Raw genomic sequence first — 13,610 nt, 5'->3', positions numbered from 1 at the left:
CAAAGCAAAAGATGTACTTAAAGTAATTTTTTCAACCTAAAAAGTGTTTAAAAATTTTACTATTTTTTTAATGCTTTATTGCAGTATTGTTTACTGTAATAATTTAATAAATAAGAGCTGTTGCATCCAATTCTTTTGAATTATGCAGGAAAAAGTACAATTATTCCTAATATTTTATTTTCAATGACATTTACTATAACCAATCAAAACGAATTAGCATTGTAATATAAGAAATGTTATTACTAATTGTTCTTACTTTTGTCCAATTCTAAAGATACTTAAAAAGTAAACAAGTTCCTTAAAAAATAATTTAATATACAGTAGGGAACCGACTATCCGGAATGGTCGGGACCATTGCTATTCCGGAAAACTGATTTTTCCGGTTTTCTGAATCGCTACAAAAAGCCGTTTTTTTATAGTTAAACCAAACTAAAAAAAAAAAAAATTATTTTGAAATAATCTTAAAAATAAGACAAAACAATGAAGTAATACACTAATGATTATTTCCAAAATGATGGAAAGGTAAACATCTTTAAAAAAAGAAAGAAAAATCGTAAAATCCCATGAGGAAAAAAAAAAAATTTTTTTTTAAGAATGGCGAGAAAATTTATTGAATTTCGCTCCGATTTTTTGGTTTTCTGATTTCCAGATAAAGGGTTCTGTACTGTATAATAAAAATTCCCAATTATGAAAAATTGACGCCCGGTGGCTGAGCGGTAGCGCTTCGCGCTGTCGTGCCACAGGTCCCTGGTTCGATACTCGGGACAGGCAAGGTTGACTCAGCCTTTCATCCCTTCAGTGGGTCGATAAACGAGTGCCAAGCATGCTTGGGAACTGAACACGAGGGGTTCCGCGTTCGGCTGACCACCTGACCGGAACATCTGCTGCTGCACCCCAGAGCCCAAGGTCAAGAAAACTGAGATGGGCACAGTAGGCCTTGGCCCTCTACGAGCCGTCGCGCCACTGAGTTTAGTTTAGTTATGAAAAATTAACCATGTAGTAGTTAATCAAATAAATTAAAATGCAATTAACAAAGGCCACTTCAACTAAAATTTTATACTTCTGATATAGGTTAGTGGCAGTAAATGTGAAGTCTACATAACCAATTTTCATAATTATTGGGTGCAATTGACTACTTTTTAATTGAATAATTTCACAGGGTGCTTAGCCAAATTTTTTAACAAAAAATAAGCACCTCTTTTATTGCTTTTCCAGCACTCAAAAAGCACTTTAAAAAATATCATAATTAGGATATGCATACTAATAAAACTTTTTTCTTCTTATTGCTGAAAGTTTTTCACATATACATTAACAAAATGCAAAATAATTTTCTAAGATTTTACATAATCTTGATAAAATAACTAGTTTGACAAAGAACTCTTTTCTTGATTATATTAGCCACCATAAAAACAATTTATACAAAATTTTGCTACTTTTCCATTATACCGGAGCAGGCGATAAAGCCGCCAATAATGATGCAACCAAAGCCAAACAGATTATCGTTTCTGGTAACCTTTTGTCTCCACATTTTCAAAGCAAGTCTCTGCCATTTCCCCCCCCCCCATAAGTCACATCTTTTTCTTAATATGAAAAATTTATGCAAGACGCAATGAAAATTTGGGATTTGCCTAAAACGGAGAAAGAAGCAGTCAGATTGTTTCAAGATGAAGGTGTTTTGACAGAAATCGCGATTTGTGACAAGAATCATGAAATGAAATTATAAATCAAAGATGAAATTCAATGGTGCTGCAACCTTTCATCTTGTCCACTGTAAAAGAAGTATCCGTAAAGGCACATGGTTTCAAGTCATCGAAATTGAGCTTTTTGAAGAGTTTATTTATTGTTAGAGTGAAGAATTAACTTCAGTTAATTGGTGTGAAAAGCGATTGGAAATCAGACACGAATAGTTGTAAACTGGAATAACTTCATGCATGAGGTTTCTGTGAATTCTTTGCTTGCTAAAATCCTGAATATTATATTTTTAAACTTCTCGGAAATGTAGTAAAAGAGGTATACAAATTAACTGTCGCAAACAAATTAATATTAAGTAAGAACGAAACAAAAATGATATCGAAATATGCTGAATCACTAATGAGACCGGGATGAAAGACATTGAAACCTATTTGATTGAATCGTATAACTAGAAGGTGTTTCTAAAATTCTGAAATCTATCAGGCTTCAATTTTTTTTTCTGTCACAGTAATTAAAAATAATAGATTCGTTAGATTTTAATATTGGTTCTGTTTTTCTGTTGATTAAATGTTAAACATTAACAGATATTTGTCTTTTAAAACATTTCATTCTTTAATAAGATACTTATTCTGCAATTGTAATTATCTAAAACTAATTGCTAATTGATATAAAGCTTTAGTGTGTTCCATTGATATGTCGAATGCTTGTTTTGGCTGGATGCCCGGGACTGTTGCTCTTTCACATCCAATCACATTAACAATTTTTTTTCCTGCACTAAAATTTAACAAATGTACTTAAAATAATTTTAAAAAAAGCAAAAATAGTGAAGAAATATTTTCAATATAAACATCAATTAAATATTATCAGCTTACGAAATGTTCCTTTTATTTTTTCAAACAGCATTAATATAACGGCCCTCACCTGGTCCAGGTACTGCCGGATTGGGTTCAAAATTACAAGGCTACGGAGTTGAATATTAGTAGTCATAAACTCGAAATTGGGCAGGCTGTGCAATGACTGTTATAAAATAAACTAATAAATTTGGCCTGGATAGCATGGTTGATAGGGGGTAAACCCAAAATTGAGTCGGTTGTTCAACGGCGGTTATAAAAAAAATAAAACTAATAATCAAATTGTAATTTCTTGTTTCCTTTCTAACTCTACATATTTTCTACGCACATTCAAAATTTCATGTTTCTAAGTCTTATAGATTTTGTAACGTAAAGAAAAATTTGCAAAAAAATTATTAAAAATTGCAATCAAAATATATTCAAAATGAATCTAAAAAAGAAAACACTCTGTTAAATATATAGTGGCCCAGCACGCCAAATTTTTACTCTGTGCTTAAAAGGTGTTTCTTTTGTAACTTTTTCCCCTCGTTCAAAAGATATATGTGCAATAAAAGAAAGGTTCTACCAAATAGTCTCATCACAATTAATATATTTAACAATAAAGTAATATTAATAAATTTTTTAATAATATAATGTTAATACTCAACAATAAAAAATAGTGACAGTTTACTTTAGGTGTATAGAAATGGAATTCAACTTATAAGGGCCCCATCATTTTCAGTAGCTTAGGGCCCCACTAAGCTTAAATCCGGCCCTGCCTACACTCAACAATTGTTCATATGGCAGAAAAGGAAAGAGACTTTGTTCTCTTATGGATAGTGGTCTCCAGAAAGTGATTCCAAGAAAGGATTGGGGAGTGTGGAGGGAGGAGAAAATTCCAGGTGTGCTGACCATTCCTTGGAGTAACATTAAACATGAAAAAATAAATAAAAAGCACAAGTAATAGGTGGAAAGAATGATGATAAAATTTCTAGTGGGGTTTCCAAAAAGCAAAACTTTTAAGAAAAAAAATCATACTACATAGGCCGCCCCGTTAGATATGCCTTTCTACTAAACTTTCAAGTTTTAAATCAATAACGCCACGGCCTATCTCCGCGAAATTACGGTATATCATATTCTGATTCATAGAAATTATACTGACTAGTAAGCTGGAAGATTAAAGTTTCCGACATTTCAAAGTGAACCATAAGTACAACTTAATCGATCCGGAAACTGGAACGCATAAGCAAAAAATAGTGACTGTGGGACAGTGCCAAATGGCAAAATAAAGAACAAAGAGGAACGGCATGCCATCATCTCGAAAATTATCTTGCGGAATTTATGTGGAGAAGGCAAACGGAGGAACCATTTGAAAAAAGTTTAAGTGATATTAAAATTTTTATGCCACCAAAGTAAAAAAATATTTGAACCATTTAGTTACTGTTTTTCTTTATGTGTGTGTTGTGATCAATAAAGTCTGTTTCGTGTGATTTGTACCAGCGACTGAGTGCTGTCGCCAAAAAGTATTCTTGCCGGTATAATGGAGAAGTACCAAAATTTTAAATATATTCAATATTGAGTGGCTTATTTCAAATTAACACTTTATTTAATTAGGTAAAAAAAATTTCTTTGAAATTATAATTTATTTAATTGGTTAAAAGGTTATAGAGTATTTATTAGATTTAAATAAAAGTTATTTATAAAAGCATATTCAACAATACATTAACTAGATTAAAATTTTTGATTGTATCAAATTTATAAAGGAATGTAAAGAATTAAGCAAAATAAGAAGTCTTTAAAATTCATAATACAAATATAAAATAGTCAACGGCCCCGAATAAATTTTTAACAGAAATTTTTACTTGGTTCAGTTTTTCTTTAATGAATTGATTAAAAGATTTTTATTAATTTTGAAATGTAAATGCAATGAGTATTGAAGCTCAACATTTTTGTCAAAAGTAAATTATTATATGGCTCCACTTGTTGCTGCATTTAAAATAGTGAAGGCCCCTCACTTCATACTTTAAAATCTTGCTTCTCAATATCATTGAGTTTCTTCACAAAACAAATTAAGAGCAATAAAAATATTTGAAATAATATAAAATAAAAAAAAAGTAATAAAGTAAAAAAAAATTCAAATATATACGACCCTCAGGTAAAAAATCAAACGATTAAAAATCTTAAATAATTCATATCTTTATTAAATTAAATTTTTAGATGGAATATGAAAATTTTAAGGTGATGAAGCTTAGTGATAATTGACTGCTCTGAGGACCTACTAAATGGATTGTGGTTGAATGAATTGTGAAACAGTTGATTAGGACAATGTGAAAACTATGCTCCTTGCATTATTTGTGGTAAAAACAGACATGGTAAAGAAAAAATTTCAATTTTGAAAGAGAAAATTAAGCATTTTTTAAAAACACCCAATGATATATCACCATTAAGGGCCTTTTTTAAAAACGATACGCACCCTGCTTTAATTGATTAAATAAAAAACTGAACACAGTCTTTTGACATTCCAAATCCTTCAGCTGAAAAAATTGGAAAAAGCTGAGATTAGCACTCAGATGGTTAAAAGGTTAAATTTGTTAAAAGACTTAATTGTTCAAAGTCATAAAATTACCTAGCTGGCCGTTTCAAACATTTGCTTTTTTAAAACATGGATCCGTGTGAATTGTGCAGTTAAACATTTGGGTTATACTACACAGATATTTACAAATCTTACACCATATTAAGCAAAAAAATCTCAATTCCTGTTCATCCAATTAAAAAAAAGCACAGTAATTTTTTACCATAAAATTAGGAATAACATATTGAAATTAAAATCTGTGTAATTATGAAATCACAACTCTTGCTCAAACAATACAATTCCTTGATCATTTTTTCTCTGATTTTCAATTTAGTCATCCATTTTCCCTACTGCTTCTGCTTTCTCCTAACTTTATTTACCTTGTTTCTAGAAAATCAAATCTCCTTTTCCTTTAAATCACCTTAACACCTTTAGATTACAGAAATGTTATAAATTGGATTATACTAGACAATACTAGACAAGATTAAGATATAATGCTTATTAGGTAAATATTTAAGATAAGAAAATAGGAAAAGAATAACTCACTCTGAGGGTATGGGTACATCATTTGATGTTGATTCAAAATCAAAATGGTGTAAACGGGGTGGGCCTAAAAATTTAAAAATAAAATACTATATAAACTGTTTAAATAAAAATTCTATAACCATTAAAAATTACTGAAAAAGATATTACTCAGAAGCAAATCTTATAAAGAAGTTTACAAAAGTGTAAAATAATAATCCACAAAACTGAAAAGACTTAAAAAAATTAATTAGTAAATGTCATGTCACATTTTAAAAAGTATATATAAATTTTCTACAGTGATTCAAACGCTCTAAAGATTACACAGGCCTGCGATGAAAAAATACAAGAGGTCTGACAGCTGAACTTAATATATTTTTTTATGCTGAAATGGAAAATAATAATGAAAAATGTCCATCACGTCACGTTTTTTTAGAAAAATTCGATTTTACTGGAATTTTTATGAACTTTAACCATAAAAAAAATTTCGTTTTTGAATTTCTTCCCTTCTTGACTGACGAGCATTCTACTTTGGTCAAATCTACAAAAGTACCCCTCTATCACTACTTCCAGTCACCATCCCTCTCTCTGTAACAACCTCTCTCTACCAATAGCGTCACGAGAATCCTTATCTAGGTCCGCTGACCTCTCAGAAACACTAGCAAGCGTATTAGGGAGTCATTTTAAAGTTTGCTTTTTTCTGTACGTTTCGTGAAACATGGCTTAGAGTTCAAGACATTGTGAAAATTTCCCACATGACTTTCATATGCGGTGAATATAGCGTTGTTAAAAATCGCATGAGGAGTATTACAGACTATATAAGACAACTTTATCTCAGATATTTTGACATGAAGCTCGGAGATCAGGACAAATCTTGGGCGCCTCATAAAGTTTGTGTGCAGTGTCTCACTGATCTACGCTTATGGCATCAAGGAAAGATGACTGCTTTACAATTTGGAATTCCTATGACGTGATGAGAGTCCCGAAACCACTGTGATGATTGTTATTTTTGTTCCTGCCCTGTTCGTGGGTATAACCGGAAAAATCAGACTAATATCTTATCCTGATAGCATTCCATCGGCCATACGCCCCGTTCCTTATGGATCTGATATGCCTGTGCCTTTGCCTCCAACTGAATTACCAATCAGAGTCTTCAGTCTCGGAAAATCCAGAAGTTCAAGGCTCCGATATCGAATATAAACCATCTGTAGCCGGTTTACCTCAGCCCTCCTCTCAGGTTGAGCTTAATAATCTGACTAGAGATCTTGGCCTTTCGAAGGAGGCAGCTGAATTGTTAGGCTCCAGACTGAAAGAAAAAAACTTATTGACCAGAGGAACATCTTTTTATTGGTACAGGAATCGTGAAAAGGAATTTATTAAGTATTTTGATGAAGAGAACTTGGTCTATTGTTCTGATGTTCCTGGATTGATGAGCAAATTTAATGTCATCTACAATAAAGATGAGTGGAGGATGTTTATAGATTCATCTAAAAGAAGCCTCAAAGCTATTCTTCATCATAGGAGCCAGTATGTATCAGTACCAGTTGGACACTCAGTATATTTAAAAGAATATTACGAAAACCTGGCTCTCGTCCTGAACAAAATAAAATATATCGATCACAGTTGGACGCGGTGATTTGAAAGTTATCTCCATGCTTCTTGGTTAACAAGGGGGATTTATAAAGCACCTATGTTTAATTTGTGAGCGGGACAGCCGTGACAAGACTCAACATTGGCTCACAAAAGAAAGACCGAAAAGACAATATATTGACCCAGGTACCAAGAACGTTATTCGAAACAGCTTAGTTGATCCGAAAAAAGTATTGTTACCTCCGCTACATATAAAATTAGGTGCAATGAAGCAGTCTGTCAAGGTGGTTCCAAAACATGGCAATTGTTTTAAATACCTGTGCAAAAAGTTTCCAGGTTTATCCCAAGCCAAGTTGAAAGAAGGAATATTTGTTGGTCCAAATATCCGCAAACTCATGAAGGATAAAGAATTTGAGACTAACATGACAGAAACGGAAAAAGAAGTTGGGTTGCTTTCAAAGATGGCGTCAGTAAATTTCTGGGTAATTACAAGGATCCTGTTTATAAAGAAATTGTAATGAAAATGCTGGACAAATTTAAAACGTTAGGTTGCTCCATGAGTGTAAAAATGCATTTCCTTCACTCACATGTGAACAGTTTCCCTGAAAATTTAGGAGCAGTCAGCGAAGAACAAGGGGAAAGGTTCCATCAAGATATCAGAGATATGGAGCGTAAATATCAAGGAAGATGGGACAAGAACATGTTCGCTGACTACTGTTGGATGATAGCTCGGCTTAAACCTGAGATCAAGCATAAAAGAAGATCATCAAAAAAAAGTTTCAGAGGAAAACGAATATAAACTTAAATAGAAACTTTTCTCTTTTGTTTTTTGCTTGTTTTGTTTTTTGTTTCAAACTTTCATATGCACATACACAATATTTGTTATTGCACATCAAATAACATATAAATCAATAATAAATTCTCTTGTATTTTTCAAAAAGTTCAATTTTGCAGGCTTGTGCTATTAAAGGAAGGTACTTCACAATCTAGTAGATTATTTATTGTATTTAGCAAGATAAATTTTGTTATATACAAAATGATCAACAAAAGATATATTGAAAAAATACTTTTTATTGCAGGAATAAAGACCAATATTTACATATTGGCATATATCTGTATTATAAATTAATAAATTCATAAAAGAAATTATACATTATTACATCATGAACACCCTTCTAAGTTTTAGAATGTTTTACGAAGTTTTTTGATAGTTTAAACCAGTTTTTGGCATCAAACGCAAAAAGGAGCTTCACAATAATTTAGCCCAAAAGCTTTTCATTTGTAACCGCATGCAAGGGAAATTACACAATAACAATTAAACTTTTCTAGTACTTTTATGGACAAGCAGAGATACCTACAAAATTGTACTATCTTGAGCTAGCAGTTTTCTCACCTATAACACTAAAACCAATTATTGTTACAGAGTATCTGCTACATTTTAGATTTTCAAATTCATGATTTTCCAAGACTAATTTTAAGAATTTTTCAGGACTTAACAAAGTTACTATTTTCTCGGACAAAAACACAACAAAAAAATTTAAAAAAGCATTATAAAAACGTTCACTGAAATGATAGGTATAACCAAAACTGTTATACTCTGCATCTTCATATTTATAGATTTTAAATTTCAAAAACAGAGTAAAGAAAGAGTTGAAGCAATAAAATAGCTGAAAAAAATACAAAAGTGAATAATTTTTTTCTTTTTTTTCCCTGCAGAATTACATTCTAAAGATACTTTTCTTGCTTATCGGAAAGAAAGAAACTCCTGATTTTTATGTTCCCATTTCGGAATAAAAAAAATTTGCCTGTTACAGGCTTGCCTTAAGCTAAAATTTTAAATTGATAAAATAAAAATAAATAATAACAAATATTCTGAAATCACAGAAGTTTAAAAAAAATTCACTCTAAAAATGTTTTTTCTTTCATTTTTTGAAAGAACACCATAATTTTTAAAGAACACGATAAAAACATTTCATATTTTAATCAAATATGACTATGAGTGGGGATTTTGTTACAAATTCAGATATTCGGAACACCATGAAATTGGGGGGAGGGGGTAAATTCCATTTTAAAAATTAGATTTTTCAGCGACCTAAATCCATGACTTTCCATAATTTTTTTAAAAAATATTTAAAATCATGCCATTTTATGACAAATTTTGTTCAATACCAAAATTCATGACTTTCCATGATTTTTTATGACTTTCCAGGTGCGCGGATACCCTGTTGTTATCACCATGCATTTATGTTATTTCATTTTTGACATGGCAACTTTAATTTTTAGCTATACAACTTTATGCATTAAAATATTTCGAGTAAAATAAATACTAAACAATAAACTATGTTTTGATTTGTTCAAATTAGAAATGATTCCGTCATTTAAACACCTTTTTCGTTCTTTGTATACCAAATAGCAAAAAAAAAAGTTCAAATATTATATAACCATGAATATAAGAGAAGACAAAGGTTTAAGATTACTTATTCTTTTTGACAAACAGAAATGAATGCAGGTGCCAATTCTAATGCTTTTAAGGAAGATTTTCCATAGTTCATGTAAAAACATTAAACTGAACAAAAATGGTTTCAATTTCATTTTAAAACCTATCATATGATATCATTCGAATAGTTGGAGGTCAGAGTTTTCAAATTTATTAAATCTAGGATCAAAAAATGAGAAAAAAATTTAATACTAGGAAAAATCTTCTCAAAAATTTAAAAAAAAATGGTAGTATAATTGATATGAAGATATAACTCCTCAAACTGAAATAACATAATAATTTCAATTTAAATTAGGGTAACTACTAACAATAACCTTCACTTTTGTTTTGCTGCAAGAAATGGAGCATTTTCAATAACTCAATTAAAAAGTTTATAAATCAACACTTGAGTCAAACAGGTTCATGAGCAAAAATTCACAGTAAATAAGCATAAAAAAATTTAAAAAGGTTAAATTACATAATTCATCACTAAATAAAATTTTTAACTTATTTTTTGAAATTAAAACAGTGAGAAATTGGCTTGCATACCCTTTAAGAGAAATTCATTAGTTAATAAATTTTGAATAATTGCAATACTCTAATTTTTTATTGAGTCTTTCTTAAAATGTTGAAAATATTTTTGTATCAACTTTGTTTGATACTCGATTTTTAACTTTTTCTAGAACAGAAATCTGAGCAAAGTTGCAACTTTTTCATGTACTCTCTATGATCAAAATATACTCATCATTGCTGCTTTCTATTACTTGTCCCTAGTTTTTTTTTTTCATAACGCATTAAGCTGCTTGATTTGTATGGATTAATATTCCAGAATAAAATCATAAGCATAAACATTAATCATTTTTTAAGACTTTGCTACTCATTTATAAAAAATAGAATATTTTCTCATCATAAATTTTGATATCACTTTTTACACAAATTAAATTCTTTTTGTGATGGTGGTTGTTATGATGGCTATGAAATACACAACAATCAAGTGATTGGAATCAACAAGTGTACAAGTTTCACATTTTCACATATAGTATATTTTTAAATTAATAACTTAATATTGCAAGGAACAGTAGTCAAAAAATAAACTAAATCAATTTTTTGAAGAATGGACATAAGAAATTATGCTTTTTAGATACAATCTAAGCGAGTATTATTTATAATATTAACTAATTCCTAAAAATGATATGCTTTTGTCTCAGAGACAAGGTGACACGGCGACTTAGCTGCAGAAACTAAATGTTTTATGAAATAATAAAGCAGAAGTTGTGCAGAAATATATGAAAAACTTGCAGAATGCTTCAATGGAATGTGAGTATATGCTAAGTTGCATTGAGCATGGGCAAAAGAATTATTATTTTTTTTAGTTTGATAACAATATAATCAGATATAACTTGTTTAATTCAATTACAAAGAATTTGGCACAAACCATCTCAGATAGCATTTGTTTTCCATAATTGCAAACATGGATTATTGAATTAATAAAAAAAATCAAGAAATAACATTTTCAGCAAAAAATTTCTTTTATCTGAGTGTATATTTCAGTAAAAATAGACACTCGTTAACTAATATTAAAATAGAAAATAAAGCAGTACATTAATGTACTTAAAACAATGTGAGGATAAAACAATGCAAGCTAATGATATATTACGCATCTAATTTTAGCTAAATAAAAACAAATATGATAACATTATTCACAACTTTATAATCAGTGCAATTTAGATTCAAATACAAGCAGAAAAAGGTCTAAAAACTTGTTATCTATAACTAGCATAAATTTTTATATCAACAAATTAAAATAAACATGCATCGTATTATCAAATATTTTTTATGATAAGAAAAACAAAGCTATATGCATTAAAATGTTAAAATAAAAATAGCAAGCTGTGGAGCATAATTTAGAGCAATAGTTTAATGCATCTACAATAAAATTTCAAAAAATAATTTAAATTAAAAACTAAGTTTGCTTCTTAAAATTTATATTAAATAAATATGCTAGAATATATGTTAGCTTACTAAGATAAGCAGAGAAAAGGGATTTTATATCATTTTTTTATTCTGAGGGATTAACAATACCTTCTGGTATGTGTGAAGACATGAAATTATTGAGTATTGAAGATGGTCTAGTGTCTGAAGGTGTGGTTGCCCTTCGCGAAGGTAGTAGAGATCCAGCATTAGATGTAATAGCTAAAGCAGGTCCTAACACTTGCTCCACAATTGAAGCAGCAAGCCTTTCAGTACTCAAAGAATTTAAGTCTGTAAATATTATGTTTTTATTGTTTAAGACATGGGTGGTACCCAAATATGGAAAAAAAATTATAATGCATGAAAAGCATTTAGACATTCCGCGATAAAACAAACTATATTTTAAGTCAACTAAAGACATTAAGGCTACACATGAAGAATCCTGAAATTCCTAAAACAAGAATAATGATTACATTGACACACCAAGTCACAAGATTAGACTATTGAGCTAATGCTAAAGAATTTGATTTAACTCTGATACTCTAAAAATGAATGAACCCATCAAATAAATTCGGCATAATAGACATAAAACTGGGTAGTAAGAGTTTTTATCTTAATAACTGCCTCATTAACATTAGTTTACTCGAGTGCATAGCAAATACACTGCAAAAAGAACAATTTAAAGATACATCTGAAATTTACACACCTATTTGATTATAAAAGTTTAAAACAAAGAATTGTTTATTGAAGCTCAACTTAGCATTTAAAATCCTAAAATAATCTAATTATTAATTCAAATGGTCAACAGAAAATTTAAATATTCAGAGAACAAAAAGTCACCCACCCAAAATGATTTTCAACACTATGCTATGTGTGTGTTTGTGTGGATATATATATATACAGTGTAACGTCCCATATCCGGACGTCCCTTTCCCGGAAGGGTCGATTTCCCGGACACTTTTTAACAATCAAAATAAACAAACATCTCTCCATCTTCCCCTTTCCTAAAAAAAAAAAAAAGTCTTTTGACACATTTTCTCTTTTTCTAACTTGCACTGAACCTCTGATTAATGCATCCAACCCATCAATCACCAGAAAGGGGAAGTGAAGATCTACCAAGACCATTGAGTGACCGTTAGTGACGCTCTTCCCTTGGAATGTAGGAAAAAGAGGGAGATTTGTTTTCAAAAGACCACAACTGAGTCCCCTCCCCCCCCCTCCTTTCCCAAGCAGGTGGCTAGTAAATGAGGCATTTCTTGGAACCTTTTTAATGAAAGAAGAAATACTGGGGAAAAGGGTAGACGGGGCAAGCGTTAAGGTGGAGGGGGCGTCAAAATGGAAAATTTGAATAGGTCTAAAAGGATACACGTCCTTGAGAAACAAAACATTCGTTCTTTCCCATACCATGTATTATTTAGGAGGCGGGGGAAAAGGGGTTAGCATTCTTTCTTTAGCAGATTCTTTCAGTCATAGAAGAAAAAATAAAGAGAACACGATCAGCGTGCTCCGCCTTTATGCTTGATTGATAGCCAATGATTGGAGAGAAAACAATAATTTGTTACTTCCCCACCCTCGACTTAAATGATCTCCTCTTTACAATTATTTTCTTTCACAAATAAGGAGGAAATGAATTTTTCTCCTCCACCTACCCACCTTAATGAATGACGGGAATTTCCCTTTCTTGCTTGAATCATTCTAGTTAAAAATGGCGGATTATTATTTTCATATGTCAATTTTTTTTAGTTTTCTATATTTTAAGCAATAATATTTTTTTTCTAATATTTCATATTTTATTGATTAGATATTCTAATACTAAAACATTATTCCCCTTAAAAATAATGTTTATTTATTTTTTGCTTCTTAGATTTAGATCATTTTAAGCTTTGTTCCAGAATGACATGAATTTCCCCTTCCTGCTTGAATTGTTCTAGTTCAAAATGGCGGATTAATATTTTCA

The 13,610-nt window shown here is 30.5% G+C and overlaps 1 protein-coding gene across 1 annotated transcript in view; it reads right to left on the bottom strand.

The window, feature by feature from the left end:
* LOC107455455 (HECT, UBA and WWE domain containing E3 ubiquitin protein ligase 1) overlaps positions 1 to 13,610 on the bottom strand; it is a gene marked incomplete in the record, with an annotated part of 276,027 nt that overhangs the window by 95,305 nt on the left and 167,112 nt on the right. Inside the window, 2 exon segments of the mRNA XM_071187934.1 lie at positions 5,641 to 5,704; positions 11,765 to 11,944. Coding sequence (XP_071044035.1) covers positions 5,641 to 5,704; positions 11,765 to 11,944 — 244 coding nt within the window.

This window comes from Parasteatoda tepidariorum, chromosome X1, assembly GCF_043381705.1.
Source record: "Parasteatoda tepidariorum isolate YZ-2023 chromosome X1, CAS_Ptep_4.0, whole genome shotgun sequence".
NCBI classification, from domain to species: Eukaryota; Metazoa; Arthropoda; class Arachnida; order Araneae; family Theridiidae; genus Parasteatoda; species Parasteatoda tepidariorum.
The sequence above is the reverse complement of the archived record's forward strand: the minus strand, read 5'-3'. Positions and strand labels throughout refer to the sequence as shown.